At 31.3% G+C, this 19,836-nt stretch overlaps 3 protein-coding genes across 3 annotated transcripts; 1 reads left to right on the top strand and 2 right to left on the bottom strand.

Moving 5' to 3' along the window:
- Nucleotides 1–4,082: 4,082 nt before the first annotated feature.
- LOC109813205 (S-adenosyl-L-methionine-dependent methyltransferases superfamily protein) lies at nucleotides 4,083–8,362 on the bottom strand. Its single transcript, XM_083068927.1, has 2 exons — nucleotides 6,829–8,362; nucleotides 4,083–4,540 (listed from the first exon to the last, which is right to left on the bottom strand). Exon 1 carries the CDS (start codon nucleotides 7,976–7,978, stop codon nucleotides 6,857–6,859), a length of 1,122 nt encoding a protein of 373 aa, XP_082925053.1. The 5' UTR covers nucleotides 7,979–8,362; the 3' UTR covers nucleotides 4,083–4,540; nucleotides 6,829–6,856.
- A 2,778-nt stretch (nucleotides 8,363–11,140) lies between these two features.
- RPN12A (regulatory particle non-ATPase 12A) lies at nucleotides 11,141–15,013 on the bottom strand. The gene is made up of 6 exons (XM_020377376.3): nucleotides 14,825–15,013; nucleotides 13,792–13,870; nucleotides 13,102–13,204; nucleotides 12,602–12,865; nucleotides 12,133–12,244; nucleotides 11,141–11,486 (listed from the first exon to the last, which is right to left on the bottom strand). The coding sequence occupies exons 1-6, from the start codon at nucleotides 14,927–14,929 to the stop codon at nucleotides 11,346–11,348; spliced, it is 804 nt and encodes a 267-aa protein (XP_020232965.1). The 5' UTR covers nucleotides 14,930–15,013; the 3' UTR covers nucleotides 11,141–11,345.
- A 676-nt stretch (nucleotides 15,014–15,689) lies between these two features.
- Nucleotides 15,690–18,667, top strand: LOC109813240 (double-stranded DNA-binding family protein). The gene is made up of 7 exons (XM_020377400.3): nucleotides 15,690–15,847; nucleotides 16,059–16,124; nucleotides 16,205–16,254; nucleotides 16,383–16,447; nucleotides 17,459–17,550; nucleotides 18,209–18,280; nucleotides 18,365–18,667. The coding sequence occupies exons 1-7, from the start codon at nucleotides 15,845–15,847 to the stop codon at nucleotides 18,401–18,403; spliced, it is 387 nt and encodes a 128-aa protein (XP_020232989.1). The 5' UTR covers nucleotides 15,690–15,844; the 3' UTR covers nucleotides 18,404–18,667.
- Nucleotides 18,668–19,836: the final 1,169 nt, after the last annotated feature.

Below are 19,836 nucleotides of genomic sequence, written 5' to 3'. Positions count from 1 at the left end.
TCCGGTTTCAATTCTCTGAAAAAGTAATTCTCTTAAATTTAAAATTAATTTTTTCAGTCTAATTAAAAAATATTATATTACATTTTTGTTCATAATTTTGATCTCTCAACTTTGTGAAACTAGCAACATTAGATAGAGATAGATGACAAAATAATTAACATGAATAAGTTACACTTTCTTTCTAATACAAATATTAAACTCTTCTTTTTTTATATTAAAAATTATAGTTCACTCTCTCAACAAATTTTAATATATAATACTATTCTTTTTTTTTTTTTAAGTTTTTCTTTAAAGTTTCTAAAAAAGTTATTATCAAAACACCTTTTACATTAATATCTCATTAGAGATATAAATAATGTACCACCATCTCTTCTTGTTTAAATAAACATTTTTTCACTTAACAAATTCAAATATATTACACTTTTAACAATTTATCTTTTGATTTACATATTTAATTATTATTTTAAAATTATATAAATCTTTTTAAATTTGATTATACATTTTTTAAAAGATATTTTTAATTATTAATTTTACAAAATATTTTAAGTTATAAATCAATATATATATATATGTATAATAAAATTAAATTCAAATATTAAAATACTATTTAATTATATATTACCTTTATATATAATGTGATATTTAAGCTTAATTCTTAATAAAATACAACCATGTCCATTAATAATAACAAATTTACATGTAAAATAAAAATATCAAATTAATATAGTTAAATTATAAAAAATAAAGATACTAAAAATTATAAGTTAACATAAATGATTAAATTATATTTTATACAAGTATTTAAAAAAATTCTAATTTATAATTTTTTATTAACTAATTTTTTAAAATTATTTTAAATTAAAATTTAAAATTAAAATATATTTTAATTGGAGCGATTTAACCTTTCTTTTATTGGTTTTGACTAGTTTTGGATTGGTTCTACTAATTTTCTAGTAGTTCGATACAAAACAATTTACTAGGCCAACCAAACTGATTAAGGATCGATTCTGTCCAATTTTAAAAATCATGATAATTTATATTAACAATGTTAAGTTAAATAAATTAAATTATATATTTTAACATAAAAGGAGATAGTTTAATATTTTTATCTCTTAGGAGAAGGCAACGTAATTTATTCTTAATATATAATTGGTTCTAATTATAAGTAATACACGATAAATCATCAAGACCAACTAATGTTCTTTGGTTTGACTGGTGTTGCGATTCGTCTTCTAACCTCAAAGTCTCTAGTTCAAGTCTTCGATTTGATTAAAAAAAAAGTTAAGAGAGATATTCTTAATGTAGTCAAGATTCACAGAGTTTGAGTTTTATATTTGATTTAAGAAAAAAAGACTTTGGAATGGATAACCTTAATGCAGTCAAGATCTCAAAAGAGACTAATTTTCTTAATGCAATTTAGGTCTTAAGAAAGAATAGTTTTCAACGAAGTTGATAAATACTCATTCCAGTATCCATAATACCAAAAAAAGACTAAAAGAAGTAATTAAGTTGATTGTTTTTAATTAATTTTGTCATAAATTTAAATTTTATTCCAAAGATACTCTTTGTTTTAATTGAATATGTTATATTTAATGTTAGTTATAGAAAATAGAGTTAGTAATTAATTAAGGATATAAAAGAAATTTATTGTTGAGTAACTTTAAAAACTAATAATTATGGCTTATAATTAAGATAAAAGAAAAATTTATTTATTTTTGCTTATAATTAGGACTAAAAGTAGTAATATTTAGCCTAAATTACACTTTTAATTCTCATTTTCATCCTATTTTCATTTTATTTCACTATTTTATCTGATAAAAATGAGAAATAAAAAGTGAAATTTAGTCTGTATATTATTAAATATTAATTGTTATGTCATCTATTTAATCTTATATCATTAATATTACAATTTTAACAATTAACAGATAAATGTTTTAACAAGAGGACCAATTTTTGAAAATTTTATAAAATTGAAGAACTCAAATTGTGAAAATAAAAATATAATGACCAAAATTACGAATTTGATATTATAGAGGAACTAAAAGTATAATTTAAAAAAAAAAAGTCTTTTTTCAAATATTATAACAAAATTCATCACATAAAATTCACTTTTTAATGTCATTATTAATCAAAATATTAAACCTAATTAATGATGTACAATTAACTCAAATTGTCACCACATGTAATGTTACCGGTGGTATAAGCTTTTTATAAAATTAAAAATACTGAAGATTAATTTTAAACTAGTAATTCACTAGTGTGTTACACAAATAAAGAAATATATATATATATATATATATATATATATATATATATATATATTAAAAAAAGATTAAAAGTATGTTAAATTATTATATTTCATAAATAAAAAATAAAATAGCAAATGCATAATAGTAATATGTAACATTGAATATTTGTTGTTATTCTAATTTTTTTAAGTTTATTGTGTCATTAACATGATTAATAGATTAATTGAAACAATTAATCTTTTTTATTCTAGTGATATACATTAAAGAAAAAGTGTTATATTTTTACTTTGAATTTTTACTACGTTGATTTTAAAATTCAACTCAATTATAAGATGTATCGAAGAGTAATTAAAATTAACAATATAAATTCAAATCAATCAACTCTCAAGTTTTATTCTCCTTGTGTTTGTGTTGTTGAAAATCATAGTTATAGAACTTGTCTTGGATCTTCATGTAGAGATGAGTTGGGTAGAGTATTTAGTATTGAGAAGTTGTAAATAGGAGACAAAATTACAGTAAAATTGTCATATTTATGTTATTCAAAACTGTAATTGTAGAATCTCAATGAGATTCTCATATAGATATGGGTTGAATAGAACATATAATAGTGAAAATTATAAATAGAAGACTAAATTGTATGAAATTGACATGTAAGCAATTATGCTAATATGACAAAAAAAATTAGTATTGTGACATAACAATGTATAGTTGTGTTGCTCAACTTTTATATATATTCTAAATAGATTTAAGAAACTAAAAATAAATTTACTTCATATTTAAGAAATTAAAAACGTATTAAGTATTCTTTAGAAGGAAAAAAAAAACTTAGGGTTGTTTTTCTATATATATTCAATGTTCTTTACTCTTAGATGAGAGTAGAACAAAATACATATATTTTTTTAAAGGCTACTTATATTATTTCATTAAGAATAAGAGATTCAATACAAGTAGGACTAAAATCAAAGATTTGTTGGCAAACAAAAAATCTAGATATCTTAACCAAAGAGTGAACAACTTAATTGACTTGCCTACTAACAAAATGTATACAACAATTTTGAAGAGAAGAAAGATTAGTAGCACAATTTTGTAGAATATGTCCAAACTCATTATTATGAAACTCCTTATTATGAAACAATTTTGTAGGTTTATTATGTACACTTTAAACTGTGGTATTGAACTTGAAAATGTAAGTGAACTTCCATTCATGAATTTATTGTAATGCAATATCCAACATCAATATGGGCTCATCAAATACTCTCCCACAACAAAATACAAAACTTTTTTTTTTATAACTATAATATTAATATGAAATATTAACCGTTAGAAATAATTATTAATCTTCAGCTGAAAATCGTAACCTTACATAAAATAAGCATTCCCCCAACAAACATACATAACTAACACTTTTCTTTTACTCTATTTCGTTTAATCTCCATAAGACAACTACATTTTATTTAATAACCATATGATAGCTTCCTAATCTTTTAGTTCCCAATAGTGCGGAAAGAAATCAAGCCAAATCAAATCACTTTATAAAAATGATTCAATTAATCAAACAATACTTTGAAAAATTGAATTCCTTGTTTGAAATAAATAACCAAACCAATAAAAAAAATGCAAATCAAATTGAAAATAAAATCCAAATAAGATATGTTAATATAAACGGTACAGTTTGAAACATTTTTTTTTCATTCATATGAATCAAATTTGGTATTAAAAATGTAGAGCAAGTCACTCATTGTCTAACCAATTGAATTAGCCTCCTGGATATACTTGTTCTTCTAATTAGCCCTCTCTAGTGGCTTGCAATTTATAAATTAAGAAATGGAGAAGAAAAAAAAAGATGGAACGCATTTATTAGTTTTTCTTCTTGTTGAGTTCATATTCATATTCATACAAAAATTATCCAAGAATTTGAATGAATTATCAAATGAAACATCATAATAAATGGCAAGCGCTGCAAGAACTATATGAAAACCAACCAGGCAGGGAATGGCGTTTCTTAAATTTATTTCAAAACAATTAATTGGGATAGCATAATTTAATCAAATAGGAAACCAAAAAAAAAAAAAAAAAAAAGATCACAAAAAGCTATTTTCCTCGACCAGTTTCCCCGAATCCCCATGGATATACACCTGTCATTGACTTCCTTCTTTCTATATTTGTTGGAACCGGTTGATTGTATCATTTGTATGGTCCAGCAATTGCTTCATTATGTGCCCCCATAAACACCTATGAGCAAGGAAATCAGGATAAACCGGCCTCTTATCGTCCTTACAGTATATATCAAACTGCAATGTGTAAAATAGGGCGTATTCTGTTAGATCAGAATTGAGAAAATTTTAAGACATTATAGAGAGAGAATTAACATCCTAAATTTAATAGTTTGATTTAAGTCGAGCCATAGCAGTAGCACACTCTACTTACTAACATTAAAAAACAATTGTTTTGATGTCATGAGTAGAAGTTGAATCAGTGATGAATGATGATACCAACATATTTCACCCTCGCCCTCATTTACAGATAACATGGTTGTAGACATCCTATTGTAACCTAGTCATCTCATCCAAGTTCATTTTTTCATTTCAATGCTTGATTGCAGTAAAGCTCATCTTTGCAATAGGATTTCCCATTGAGAAGATAAACTTAGAGGGGCCAAGTGTCTCCTCGTCTATATAAAACTAAGATTTTGTGTTAGGTTAGGAATCCATTCATTATGTTGCAAGTATTATTTGGTTATCCTTGTAGCCTTGTACCATTCATTATGTTCCGAGTGTTTCTTAGTTGGCCATGACCGAAATTATTAGAAAAAATATATTCACTCTAAAAGTCTTAATTTTCTAAAAGGATCCGCATTTGTATTAATTGGATCATAAAACTCCTGCAATGATGAGCTCATTGTAAATAAATGGTAAGTGTAAAAGTTGATTATTCAAGATCCATGAAATTAAAAAAGAACCACTGTTTAAAGTTTCAACTATTGATTTAAGCAAGCAAGCACAATAGACAAAACAAGGCAGAGGCCAGGTACTATTCCAAGTCTATGGTAGAATGACCCACCAATCAGAATCAACACACAACAGAAGAGAAGATCCTTCGGTGCTTCCACCAACAAGGACCAGCCTTAAACAATACTTGGATTTAACCAACAAAGTACTCCTTGTTCGTAAAATTGGACAATCCTCTCCTCTTGGAACAAGCTTTTGATGTGCAGTTAATTCTAGTGTATTTCTATTAGGATATAAGTTTGGTGCATTGTTAACATTAACACATTAACAATAGGTGCCATGGCATCGTAAAATTCCCTTTTCATATCCAGTTCATCAAATTAAAATTAACATTAATAACCTCAATTCAATTAATAATCACACGATGAACTTTAGATTAAATTAGGAGTCGAAAAATACACTCTTTCCTTATTTAAACGGAGACTTAGTCAATCAAAAACATTTATCTCACCATCTCAGCACTAAGCGGAAGATCAAACCTTTTTTTTCTATTTTAAGTTACCAAAAATTACCATCATTTTATCTATTAATTTAATTTCATACATTGTCATTCAACCACAAAGGCACAAACTACTATATATGCTAAATTTGTCAATTGATTGATTGTGTAAAATTTTACAACAGCAATGTGTAGAAACTAAACTTTTTTCCTTTACACTTTCAAACAATTATTATAAGAAGGTTTAAATATCATTTTAGTTTCTATAATCTCATAAACACTACAGTTCCTTTTAGTCCATGTAATTAAAAAATTCTATTTTAGCCTTTATGCATTCCATTTCATCTATTACCATAGGAACTAAAAGAGTAGAGTCTTAATTATAAGAACTAAAACAGAATGACATGTATAGAATAAAATGAAATGTTTTAATTAGAAAAACTAAAAGGTAAAATTTAGGTCAAAATACTTTTTTAGCATACATAATTTCACTTATTTTACCTTTTAGTCCCTCTATTTATCTTTTTCAATCTTTTTTAATCCCTATTGTTTGAGATAAATCTCTTTAATTTAGAGTAATTTTGGCAAAATAAATTTAACACAAAGTTAAATTAATACCTTTGTCATGTTAACATAAAAAGAAACACTGTTACAAAAAAATTAACGACAGAGAATAAAAAGTTTAAAAAACTGCAAATTAAGGGTATAAAAAGATATATCTTAAACTATAGGAATTAAAAAAGATTGAAGAAGAAAATTATAGGAATTAAAAGATCTATTTTAAACCATAGGGATTAAAATGTAAAGTAAATGAAACTATAAGACTTAAAATAGTATATTTTAACATAAAATTTGTAAAACTACGGGAAACAAATGATCATTTAAAGCTGGTAGAAATCATTGATTTTACTATATATATGGGGATTTATTATGGTCACATGACATGGTAATAAAAAGAATTACATTATACAAGTGCATTCAAAGTAGAGTAGAGAGTCTAGTCTATGCAAGGTTTGTGTTGTGGTACAATAAATAATAAATTTAATGAGTTTTACGGTCTCTACCTATAACTATAAGCATAGAAATTGAAGTGGTGTTTGTAATTAAAAAATAAAAGATGAAAAAGGAGTACCTTTTGTGTGTAATTAACGAGGCTCATCTCATCTGGAAAGAGGCTTCTGCAGCAACGCCGTCAAGTAAAGCTCGCCATTCTTGAGGCCACCGGAATCGGTCTTGTTGCCGGTGGCCCACTTGACCTTCTTGTAGCCCAATTTCCCGAACAAGGGCCCATAAACCTTTTCAAGGTCCAGGCCCTTGCTGAAGAAGTGGTCCACCCAAAGGTACCCACCGCCCCGCAGCACGCGATCCACGTCCATCACCAGAAACTCCAACACCGTCAGAGGGATCCACCGGTTCACGGCGCGCCCGCACCGCACCAGATCCACCACGCCGTCGAACACCGGCAGCCGCTGCTGCAGCGGCACGTGCAGCGGCACCAGCCCGCGCACCGCCGCGGCCTCGCTGTAGGGCGCGGCCACGCTCATGGTGGTGGTCAGCACCGTCACGTTGCGCGCGCGCATGGCGGCGGCGAAGGCGCCCGCGCCGCCGCCGACGTCGAGACCGAGGCGCAGGACGGAGCCGGCGGCGGCGGCGATCTGGAAGAGCTGGGGGACGGGGAGGTCGAGGGCGGAGCTGTAGGAGTTGAATTTGGCAGCGTCGCGCGAGGGTTGGAATGCTGCGAGGTTAGGGTTAGGGTTTTGGTTGTTGAGGCAATGGAATGATTTGCACTTGTAGTGGTCCCAGATGACGGCGGAGTCCGGGAGGGAGGAGGGGAAGGGGTGTGTGGGGAGGGTTGGGATCTTGGGGGGCGTCCGGGAGAAGCAGCGGCGGCGGGGGAGGGGGTGGCAGCCGCGGAGGATTAGGGATTCGGCGATGTGGGTGTCGGAGGGGCAGAGGGAGAAGGGTGTGTAGGTCATGTAGGTGTGGAGGAGGTCTGGGTGGTTGTGGCAGGCCGAGGGTATTGGGGCCAGCTGCGAGTAGAGGAGTAGATCTGGTGGGATGGTTGATTTTTGGTCTGGCTTGTGGAGGCGCGTGAGGTGGTTGATGGTGGCGCGTATGGTGTGGAGCTGGCGGATGAGTTGGTCCGGGACTGGAGGGGGCGCCTTGGGGGACTTGGGGGATTGCAGGGTGGATGAGAGGTGGTAGAGTGAGAGGATGTTTGTGGCCACCATGGCCATTAGGAGGAGCAGGTTCAGTGCCATGGTGCTGAAGGTGAAACCCATTTCCCTAGGTTGACTATTTCCACTTCCTCACCTGGGAGTTAGTGAAGTGAAGAGTGAAGAGTGAAGAGTGAAGAGTGAAGAGTGTGGGATGAACTATACTAACACTGTCGATTGGGATCTGTAGCATGTGGGACCAGGGAATCTAGATTTACTTACTGTGTTTATGTAAATCTACAATCTATTAGTATTATCTATGTCTGCTCAAGACAAATTTTGGTTTAGCTTTTACTAGCTTCTAGTTCTAGTTCTAGTTCTAGTTCTAGGTCACTGCTTCTTTTTCTTTTACTACAATTAAAGACCATTTACTAGAAAAATCTGAATCAGAAATAGACTACTGGATTGGATTGCGATTTTTGTTTGTAGAATGGTTAGTCTTGTTGACACTGCATGTTTACGATCGATGAGAAATAGACTGCTACAAAGATTAACCTTTGTTTGACTTCATACTTTTAGAGCGCTAAGTTGTACACTTAAAACTAACAATACTTACTGTTGTATCTTTTGATATTTTAGACATAGATTATGGATGTTAAACACAGATCTAAAATGCACTAAGAGAAGAAGGGATTTAGAAAAAAATATATTAACTCTTTCTTTTATATATTTATTTGAAAGGGAATTAGGAAAGAGAGTGATACAAATTTGGGCATGGGCAAAGTGTAGGCCAAAATAATTGTGAGAAATGATTAGTTTCTTAATTAACCATTTTAATATATTTTAATTAAATATTCAATAGTTATCTAGCGTATTTCATCAAATTATTAAAATAAAATTATATTTAAAGTTTTAAGTAAAATTATAATAATAAAAAATGAGTTTTAAAAAAACCAATGAATGAGTGAGTGTATGAATATTCAAATACTCATTAATGATATTATTAATATATACTATCCTTCTTTCAATACATAATAATATATGTGTTAAATCTCACTTTCTAGTTTTCATTACATGTTTCATTAACTTCATTATATAATTTATTAAATAAAATAAAAATAAAAACTAAAATAATTTATCTTAAATGCTCTGAAAAAAATATCCCAAAATTTTTTCCCTTTATATTATAAAAGACGTGAAACACCTAAAATCGTGACAGTGATAACTTTTGTGTGTGGCTGTACTCATTTATACCTAACTAACACGAGTTGCACTGCTGTTGTTTTTGTTAATATTTTTTGGTAAATTAATTTGAATTTTATATTAATTTGTTCAAAAAAGCCTAGGTAAATGGGGATGTGAACAGTGATGTAGTTAGTTTCCTTCTATTTCTTTGGTTTCTATTTCTTATTTTCTTCTTTAGAATTGTCCATTTTCAAATCGAGAAACAAAAAAAGAAAAACGAAAGAGAAACTTTTTCCAACAGTAAATGAAAGAGCTATAACTTTTTTTATGAAAATATTTTTATCTTTCTTCATTATATTAACTACTTATCACACGCTTCTTTTCTTATTATATATATTTTGTTATACTCTATAAAAGTTATTACAGTATATAAATAGAAATTCTCCAAATCAAAAATAAGAAAAGAGCGGCAGAGCATCGAGATTCACGTGAATTCGTCAAGCTAGTTATTTATTGTTTCAAGCATATTTTATTATTTTTGTATATATCTTTATTGAATAAAGAATTCATATACTAATAGTATAAAAAACTTTTAGGATATCATCTAATCATAAACAATTGTATTATGTTAAAAACCATACTAAATATAATTTTTAGTTAATTAAAAATATTAAATGTTTTATGCTAATTAAACTCGTCTTTATTTCGTTAATAAAACAAGGAAACGTTACAAAAAAAAAAAAAAAAACTCATCTTTATTTGGACCTCATTGAAGAATCTCCAAGATAAACTAAAGTGATATCTATATCGAACGGTAGATTGTATTAACTGTCAAATGAAAGCCATTAATTTTGTTTAATTACAAAAGCTACCAAATTTAATTAGTCTGATTGGAGAGGGGGAGATTGGTGTCACGTAATTGATGGAGAATTAGAAGGAGCCTCACAAGTAGCGGAAGCATTAAATCTTGGGCTAACGTGGGAGACGTAAATATGGCCATAATTATTATCACTTTCCATTTATCATTTTGTTCAAATAGGAAAGTGTGAACCACAATAGCATAGATATCATACAAATGATATGTTGCCTTACTTGTCACGTTTTGGGATCATTGGAGAGTTCAGAATTGGAGTATAACGCACTCTACTTGCGTCAACTTTCAATAAATCTTTATCCTCTCCCCCATATCCATTATAGATTTATAAGGGTAACTTTTGACGGAAAAGAGAAAAAGGAATCTTCATAAATGAATACTTCCTTTTATGTCACGGGTTATTTAGTTGTGGCGCTATCATAAAATTGTCACCAAACATTTTAATATTATAAGTGTTGTTAATATTCTTTATCAATGAAAATTAAATATTTTTCTTAGTAAGTTACATATCGAAAGCTAGCTACAATTATTGAGATGAGTATTTTATTTTAATCAAAAAATAATACTGAGCACATAACATATTACATTATTACACTTAAGTTCTATATTTTAAAACGCAATAGTACACTCTTTGATTGGCCAAACAAACTCATACATAATCATTATCCCATTCCAGTGCCACAAGCAAGGAGTACCTTAGTATCTGAAATTAGATAGTTACAGCTGAAAGCCAATTCTAAAGCCAAATCTACCACTCAAATGGCAAAAACCCAAATACCCAAGAATAGACACATTGTTCAGGACTGAACCATAGCAACAGAAAATAAATAAATAAATAAAATTTAACGCTCTTATGCATTTACGCTCTAGCCTCGATGCACGATAAAAACCCAACGCTCTTATGCTCAAAGCAAATATTTTAACATGATAGAAAATAGAACCTCCAGATGGGTTAACAAACTAAAAATCAAATCAGATTTTAAAATTTAGCTACAACATAAAATGATTGGCAGTCATTTGCTTTAGAAAAAACGAAGGCACCAACCGAACACACCATTCTAATTTTTGAAAGTGATCGTTAACTAAAAAAGAAGAAGAAATTAAGTGATAAAGGATGAAAGCTACAAAAATTTATATCCCTATAATTTGGGTATGAAGCTATCTGTGGGTCTGAAATTTAGACTACTGCATCAATGAATCATCTAATCCTCAACATAAAAAAGGGGATATAAGTATCGAACAAATTTTTTTCTTCTTCTGTTTCCAGAGCACAAGTTTAAAAAAAATAGACATCTAAATGATCAGAATACAGAGGAGAACACTTTTTTAATCCGCATTGAATCAGAATAAACAATTTCAAAAGACAGTATTAGCAACTATTATCCAGACACCTAGAAATTTAGGAAATACAAAAACCGCCTGTCGTATTTCTTTTCAGACAATCCTCTCCAACTCCCTAGCATAGCTAAGTGTCTGGTTGATAAGCTGCAGAGATGGTATTTCTTTGCACGGTGCAGATTCTTTTGCCTTTTGGAAAAAGACACTACCATTCTTAATCTCCCACTCAGGATGCTCCTGCAATAATAGATAATAATAAATTTAGAACTTGAGACAAATGAAATTATGCGAGAGGAGAGATGAATGCTTTTCAATGCCATAAACAAATAAGCAGGCTCCAGGTTGTACACATAATTAGAGCACAGAATTATAATTCTAAGTTGACGTTCAAATTCATGACACCTCTAATCAGGAGTTGTTGTACAATAGGGTTTGTGACGGAAGTGGCAACAGTGAGGCAAGGGGCAGTAGGGGTGGCAGTGGTAGGACAAGGAAGTGGCAATGGTGAAGATGGTAATGACAACAATAAAGATGGTAGTTAATGGCAGAAGTGATTGGTGGTGGCAATGGCAGCGCTGACAATGGAGGTGACGGTAGCAATGATGACAGCAAGAGTTGAAAAAACAGGGGGGGTGTAGATACACAATTTGAAGTGACGTTGGAATTGTGATTTAAAGATAGAGACGTGAGCAATTGTTAAAGTTTAGTTTTAGTTATATATTCATGGAAATATGCCTTTGAATTTACTCTAAGGTTCACAAAACATCGTTATTGCAAATATTAAGGTTCAATTCCAAGTCTCAATCTCATGTCCAATTTCACAAACTAAACAACCCCCCACCCGCCCACAACACAAATATTAAGGGGTCGTGACATTGCTCACCTCTTTAATGTATTCCAGGAGTTCCTGATCTGAGGAGAACAGCAACATTTGCTTAGCATCCTTAATTGAAAGATAGTCGTATGCCTTCTCACTGCAACCTGCTATTTCATCTCTGAATGTTTGAAGATAAACATAAACTAATTAGAAAATCACTATAGATGCACAAATGGAAAAATAATAGAATAACTAGAGAGGCAGGTGTTTGAACTTTAAGATTATAATGAAGGTTGTGCTTCCACCAAATTGACATTGCAGTAAGCAGAAAGAATAGAATTACAAGCACACAAATAACTCAAAATTTAATAATAAAATTTTAGAAACCAGTATGAAGAAGAAAATTCCCAAAAAGTCTAAACTATATGCCCAAATTCTGAAGAAATCAAGCACGAGTTGTAGTTTCCTCTAGTTTATCAGATGAGTCCAACCATCTGCTAGACTATTAAAAGGAAATAATAATAGTGGTTATTACCTGACAGTCTTTGCCAAAAGATCCATGAAATAAACGTATGTATCATGTGGCACTTTCTGTCGTGCACTCAAGACACGATTGTAAGCCCCTTCCATAAAAGATTGTTCCAATTCCACAGCATGCTTAATGCAAGGATTCTCTAGAGCAGCGGATGAAAGCAATTCCAACTCAGTATGGAATTCAGCAATCCTATTCTGCACAAGTAGTCTCAACAGATTGAGACCTAGTATTGGGTATTCCTGAGGAGAAGGTGGAAGACGATTACTGCAACAAAGGAAAAGTCCCCATAAATACAAGAACCCAACAAGGAAGAAAAGAAAATTGCACATAAACATCATATTTCAATATCAATACTATAGTTTCTTGACATACACTATACAGGTTTATGTTAAGTGAACCATCAGAAGATGTCCATTGTTTGCTTTGGTCGCAGATTCAGCTGTCTCAGAATAAAAATATATATATTCTATATATGTAGAAAAGGGGTAAGAAAAAGTTACCAGGCATCTGTATAATAAGGTTTCAACTGGAAGAAATCCCTTTCAAACGCATCTTGATCCTCAATTTTTACACTAAGGACAACAGCATGCTCGTATATATCCCCTGGAAGTGTAAAATCCAACAGGGAAAAATATTAGAACTTCTAACATTTTTTTCCTTTTCATTTTATAAGTAGTTATTATCTTATTCAGATTTTATGCCAATATGATTCAGTCATGCAAAAATGTTTTATTAATTTGTTTGATTTAATCAATTTGGCTTATCTTTCCATTGCCTCAAACAGAGCTAACATATTCAAAATTTAAAAGAAAAAATTATTATACTCTTTTCTCTATCTTCTAATACAGGGTAAACCATATTAAACATTTGTCATCCAGTAAAACAAAGGCAAACTTTTCTCCACAATTAGATACAAAAATTCTCTTACTAACAAAAAACAGGATTGTTTTGCTTCATTTGCCACTGTCTACAATGATAGCCAGTACAGAAGAGAAAAATCCATTTTCAATCACAAAGAGCTTATAGACAAGGCAATGCAAACAAGTTTCCTTTGGGATATCAAGCAAATTAAAGATTTACTAACAGGATCTGCTTCAATTACTTAAATAAGTAGGCTAAGCAATGGTTGTATGACTATAATCATGGAAGAGGGGGAGACATTGTAACTGATTAGAGTGAAGGATGTTTACTTGCTATTGTTAACTCGTGAACTGCATTAGGTGTATCTGCAAACAAGGGTGGAAGACTTCTGAACCCTGTCAGTAATACCTGCAAGTAAACAACAGCAACATTATAATTAAACAAATAACAACAGCTGCAAGTATGTACCCGAAAAGAAGGAAGCTAAGACCTTACAAACTTCCATCTTATATACACTATAAAATAAAATCGATCTATTAATTCAAGCTGTTTGTTGCAGTTTGATCCATAGGAATTACAATGATGACAAAAAAGTTCAAACCTACGACCCTATGCATACTACCCAACCCCCACCATTAGGCCTAAAAATAATAAGACATCGCACTCTCCAAGTAAAACCCCTTCTATCATTGATCTGGGGTGGGAAACTAGTAAATCAATCATCCAACTTCCTGCTGTAATATGTTCCTTTACAGTTTATATACAGTAAAGATATCTACCAACCACACTTGACCTCATCACTACACTGCCGAAATGAAATTAAACTAGTACCCATCAAAGGCAAGGATTTGGTTCCTTTAAAGACAAGGAACTGTACATTAGAAGATAAAGTGCAGTTCCAACAGTTGAGAATTGTGATAAAATCAACCGCACAAGTAACAAACTCTAAAGCTAGTTACAATATCAACCATTGTGATTATTACTATTATTAATTAATACACTTTATCCTCAATAGTACACATTGCTCACTTTAATAAGTCAAATCCAAAGGCAAAAACCTAGTTTCTCACTACCCAGCACTAATTTTTTTCCGAGGACTACTAGGCAAACTAGTTAAATCCAAAATAAAGTTGGTATCACTGTAATCTATCCAACCCAAAACGCCCCATTCCTCTAATGATCTCAAAGTGAAGCAACCTACCCCAACCCAGACTTAAAGCCAAATTCAAATTATCAAAAAAAAAAAGAAGTAAATAAAGCAACAGAATATCGATCTTGAAAGAGCAGCAACAAAGTGAACGAAATGCTAATTTTGGAATTTAGCATAATAAGTAAACTAGGGTTACGTTGGGTGGAAAATACCTTTAGCTGGGAGAGGAGATTGGAACAGATATCATAGTCGCTCCTGAGAAACGCAGACTTAAAGCGATCAAAGAGCTGCGAAACCTCTGTTAGCTTTGGATCCATGTCTTCTGAATTTTCTTGCGCTGTGTCCTTTCCTCTCAAATTCAATAATAGCTTGAGTGTTCCCAACAACAACCTCAATACAACGAAGGACGGGGCTCCCCTTTCACCATCCTAAACAATTATCTTTGGGCCTGGGCTTCACCAACTATACAGCCCAGCCCATATTTAATATAATAATCTTTATTTTTTTTTACTGAATAATAATCCTATATAACTATTATCAAAAGGTTTAAACTTTTTTTTTCTCTTAACCACGTGTAAATATTTTAAAATATATAAGTTATATTTTAAATTTAAAACAAATAATTAGAACATATTAATTTAAGATTGACATTTTGACTTTTTTTTACTCTTTCAATTAAATTTACATTTCAATCACAATTTTTACAAATAATAAAAAAATTCTCCCTCAATGATATATATATATATATATGATTACTTATTTATCTTTTTTAATTCATTATCTTTCGTTTAGAATATGAATATAGATATAGATATTATTTCATGTAAATCAATTTCTTTAAGATTTTTTGTGAAATTATGAATTATCTATTTTATCTTTAACATAAATTTGCATAAAAAAATATGTTCGATCTCAAGTAAAAAGAATAAAAACGAAGAGACTTAACATTTGCCGTGGTTGTGAATAATACTATTATCTTTCAGCTTTATCTGTAAGCCAAATTTAAATATTTTAAAAAAATAATTAAAAATATGGAATAGCATTATATTAATTTTAATTTTTAAAAGCAATATATAAATTGATGAAGCTCTAGGATTGGCCTTATACTGTGAGAGCGCTTTTGGATCAGCCATAACCCGCAAAGCGGTAACAAACGCTTATTGCTAACGCGACCTCCTCCTTCTGCATCAGAGACCCGCTGCGACTAGGGTTTCTTCTGCACACTCAACCAAATGGTACCTTCCCAATCCCATTCCCATACTCGTTAAAAAAATCAAAATTTTCGAGTCACTAGCTTCTTCTTAGCTTTGCGTTTTTCTATTATTCCAACCAAATTACTCAATGGAATCGCGCATGCAAAACTAGACTTTTGCAACTCTTCTGGGTTCTGCAAATTTCAACAATTATTAATCAATCAATTAATTAAGTAATTAATTTCTGTTTCAGGCTGATCCTGAGTTGGAAGCAATCAGACAGAGAAGGATGCAGGAGCTTATGGCTCGCCATGGCGTGGTTTGAGATCATTGCCTTTATTTTTTGGCCCTATAGAGCAATAATTGCTTCTAATAATGTTGTTATTTGCTGGTTTGCAGGGAAATCAACAGAACCCTGAACAACGTGAGGCTCAGGAAGATGCAAAGAGGTTAGTTTGTGAATATAGATTTGTTCTTCTATATTAAGCTAATTATTTTACTTCAGAGACTTGTTCATCTTTCCTTGCCCTTTGAGCAGAACTAATTATTGATATGAATGGAAAAACAATTAATTTAGGGAGGCAGAGGAACGGAGACAAATGATTCTTAGTCAGATATTGTCTGCTGAAGCACGGGAAAGAAGTAAGTTTATAGCATAATTTTGCCTTCTTAGTTTATAACGTAAGCGCGAGAATGACTCTTGTTTAATTTAGAACTTAGTCTGGTTAATGATTGATCAAAATTGACATGGATGTGGATTGTGATGTACTGTACTGCCGATAGAGGATAAAAGTGAATCTTTTGTGGTTTGCGGTAGTGACACATGTCGGGGTCATAGTTGTTTTTGTTAATATTAAATATTATGTGTATGGTGTTCTTAAACTTTTTTGTGTTTTGTATTTGTAGCATATTGGGTATGGCGAGATATTTTGACACATGCAAACTATGTGCATAGTAGATACACAATCATAAAACATAAATTTAAACTTTAGAATATATATAAGATACATTTACTAGATATTGTATATCCATTTCATTTTATTACTATATAATCTTGTTGTGACTAAAGTCTTGCTCCAAAGTATATACCAAAATGCACTTCATTGAAAGGAGATATTAGTACATAAACTTAAAAGAGTTTCAAACTCAAGAAAAAGTATCTTTGAAGTCTGATCTGGTATTGGTAGCATGATAAGTAGCAATTTCTTGTATTTTCTCTATCCCTCTACCTCCTGTTTTTCCCTTATGTGCACACTCATGTTCTACTTGGGTACCTTCTGAGGATGACATAGGATGATTTGCTATGGTGTGAGTTTTTTTTTTTTTTTTTTTTTTTTTATGTATTTCACTCTGTACGTTTGAGATTTCAATGCTGCATTTTGCACTACGCTGTTTCATTTTTGTGGATATTGAAGTTGAATATTTATTTTTATTTGTAAAAGAAATAATAATGAATTAATGATGGAACGTGGAATAGAAAAAGTAGTGTTGTATGCATTGGTATTATAGGGTTTATTTGTTTAATGGGCTTTTTGATTGTTGTTTTGGACTTCACTAATCATTATAGGTATTACTAAGATTTTTAGTAAAATAATTGCCTACTCATAATCGGCCTTCTTACATTATTTCTAATTTCTGCTATCACTAATGCAGTTGCTCGAATTGCTTTGGTGAAACCTGAGAAAGCAAGGGGTGTTGAAGATCTTATATTGAGATCTGCTCAAATGGGTCAGATAACTGAAAAGGTATAATATTGGATCTTGTTTTCTGCTGAGGTTTTCTCATTCTTGTCACCAATTGTTGGTGATATTCTTAATTTAAACTTAATAAACCTCATAGTATGATATATTTTGTTTGATTGGGAAGTTCTAGTTATACCATTTATTTGTTCGACCAATATTTAGAAGTGCTCAATCTATAATTGCAATGTTATGCATTCATGTGACAATTGTTAATTAGGATTTAAAGAGTCGGTGACAATTCCTCAAATAGTCTACTCTTATATAGTTTTTCAATATTAGAGCTCAAGTGTTTCATTTCATCTTTCACGTGTAACTTGCATGGAATATCAGTGTTGCATCCTATATGGTAGTCACTTATTCAGAAGTGTTTCATTTGTCAGTTCCAATGGTGTTGGTATGAGCATTATCGGTGGGCTGAGGGTTTTAAATAGTTTTGCCTTTTATGGTTTCGGCTGGTAAATAGTAATGTTAATCCCTTTATTCCCTTGAACAATGAAAGCAAATAAATCCCTTTCAAAAAGGGGGAGTGAGAAATACTGGGTGAAAAAATTGCTTATATATGGCGAATCCCATTAAAGTAATTTGTAAATATGAAACATTATATTATTTGTATCATATATCAATTTATCTACCATGTCTCATCTGATCATGGCATATTTAGGTTTCTGAGGAAAGACTCATATCATTGCTGGAGCAGATAAACAACCAAACAACAAGGCAGACAAAAGTTACAGTAAGTTATATAGAATATTTGTTGCACTGTTCTATTATCATTTTCCGAAGTATTTACTGATAGTAAATTACTATGCCATTTCAGATACAGAGGCGTCGAAGTGTTCTCGAGGATGATGATTAACTTTCACCGTCTCTGTAAACGGGGTGCCTTGCCTTGAGATTTCATGCTTTATTATGTATTTTACTGACAAAGTATTCATGCTTTATTATGTATTTTACAGTAAGTTTGAAATTTTGGTTGTCTTGCCGGGCTTCCTTATTAAACTGTATACTTGGAAAGCTTTTTATTATTATTTTGACATTCATTTGCGAAACAATTTCTATCATGTGGATGACATCTCACTGATTACATGGTTATGTTCTATGAAATAATTTTTATGTTTTATTTTTCCTTTCAAAGACACCGGAAGCATTCAACGAGACATGTCTGAGGATCATTGTGATTGTTTTAAGGCCAAGTTGGTTTAAATTGATCATTTTCTTTATTCTGGATTTGGTGATTTGCAGTTTTGATATTAGCTGGTTTATGTACCAAAAAGGCGAGTAAAAGTTGAATTCTCTACTTGTATTTATAGAGGTTGCTCGTGCTTCTAAAACGGGATACAATGGGTCCTTTTTTTAAAACTATTTTTAAAACTAAAAAGAAGAGTTTCTAAACAAGTCATTAAAAAAAAACTTAAGAAGCAGTTTCTAATACAGAAAATTGTTTAATTTAAAAAATAAGTTTAAATAAACACATAAAAAAGTTTTTATTTTATTTTAAAAAAAATTAAACAGTTTAAAGAATATTCTCTTTTCTCGAATAATCTCCGTTTAATTATTAGATAGAGGCAACAATCATTATTTGGGATTTTTCAAAATTAATTAACATCAATTTGGTTTATAAGTGTTAGTGTATATATATATATATTTTTTTTTTCCTTGTCCTTGTATTCCTTTACGTAGTGTAGTAAAAATATCTTCTTATTTCTTAACATGGTATAAGAGCGTTCGATCTTAGGTTTCTCTAATCTATTTCGAATATCTTCTTCATCTTTCTTTCTTCTCGTTTGTTCATCCATGTTCGCTCATCCAAGGCTAGTAACCCTAGCTCTACTTTTGCTCCATCATTTTTTTCGATTTTCATCATTGAGCATCTTAATGGCTCCAACTACCTTCATTGGAAGCAACAGGTTGAGCCTATTATCAAGTCCCACAAGCTTTAATGCTTCGTGGTGAATTCGCAGATCCTTCTGCACTATCTCAACAATGCCAATCATGCCTCTGATTTCATCAACCCTCTGAGTATGAGACGTGGGAAGTTTAGGACCAAATACTCCTGACTTAGCTTCAATCTACACTCTCGAAATCTATTTTGTCTCGTGTTCTTGGAGCAACTCACTTCTACCAAGTGTTCTTGGAGCAACTCACTTCTACCAAGTCCATGGGTGAGTATCTTTCTCAAATCAAGAGTGTTGTTGATGAACTCGTCGATGTTGGCTATTTAGTAAAGCCTAAAGAATATGTTGATTCCATTCTTGTCAATCTTTCCCAAGAATACACGCTTGTTGTTGT

This window comes from Cajanus cajan, chromosome 2 (genome assembly GCF_000230855.2).
Source record: "Cajanus cajan strain Asha chromosome 2, NIPB_CcT2T_4, whole genome shotgun sequence".
Lineage (NCBI taxonomy): Eukaryota > Viridiplantae > Streptophyta > Magnoliopsida > Fabales > Fabaceae > Cajanus > Cajanus cajan.
Note: the sequence above shows the minus strand (reverse complement) of the source record. Positions and strands in the feature narration are given on the sequence as shown.

Coding starts and splice junctions, on each gene's coding strand:
- LOC109813205 (XM_083068927.1), bottom strand. CDS start 7,978: ATGGGTTTCACCTTCAGCACCATGGCACTGAACCTGCTCCTCCTAATG.
- RPN12A (XM_020377376.3), bottom strand. CDS start 14,929: ATGGATCCAAAGCTAACAGAGGTTTCGCAGCTCTTTGATCGCTTTAAG. Junction 13,871..14,824: donor ATCTCCTCTCCCAGCTAAAG/GTATTTTCCACC, acceptor GTTTACTTGCAG/GTATTACTGACAGGGTTCAG. Junction 12,245..12,601: donor CTTTTGGCAAAGACTGTCAG/GTAATAACCACT, acceptor TCAAACATTCAG/AGATGAAATAGCAGGTTGCA.
- LOC109813240 (XM_020377400.3), top strand. Junction 16,255..16,382: donor GCTCAGGAAGATGCAAAGAG/GTTAGTTTGTGA, acceptor CAATTAATTTAG/GGAGGCAGAGGAACGGAGAC. Junction 18,281..18,364: donor CAAGGCAGACAAAAGTTACA/GTAAGTTATATA, acceptor ATGCCATTTCAG/ATACAGAGGCGTCGAAGTGT.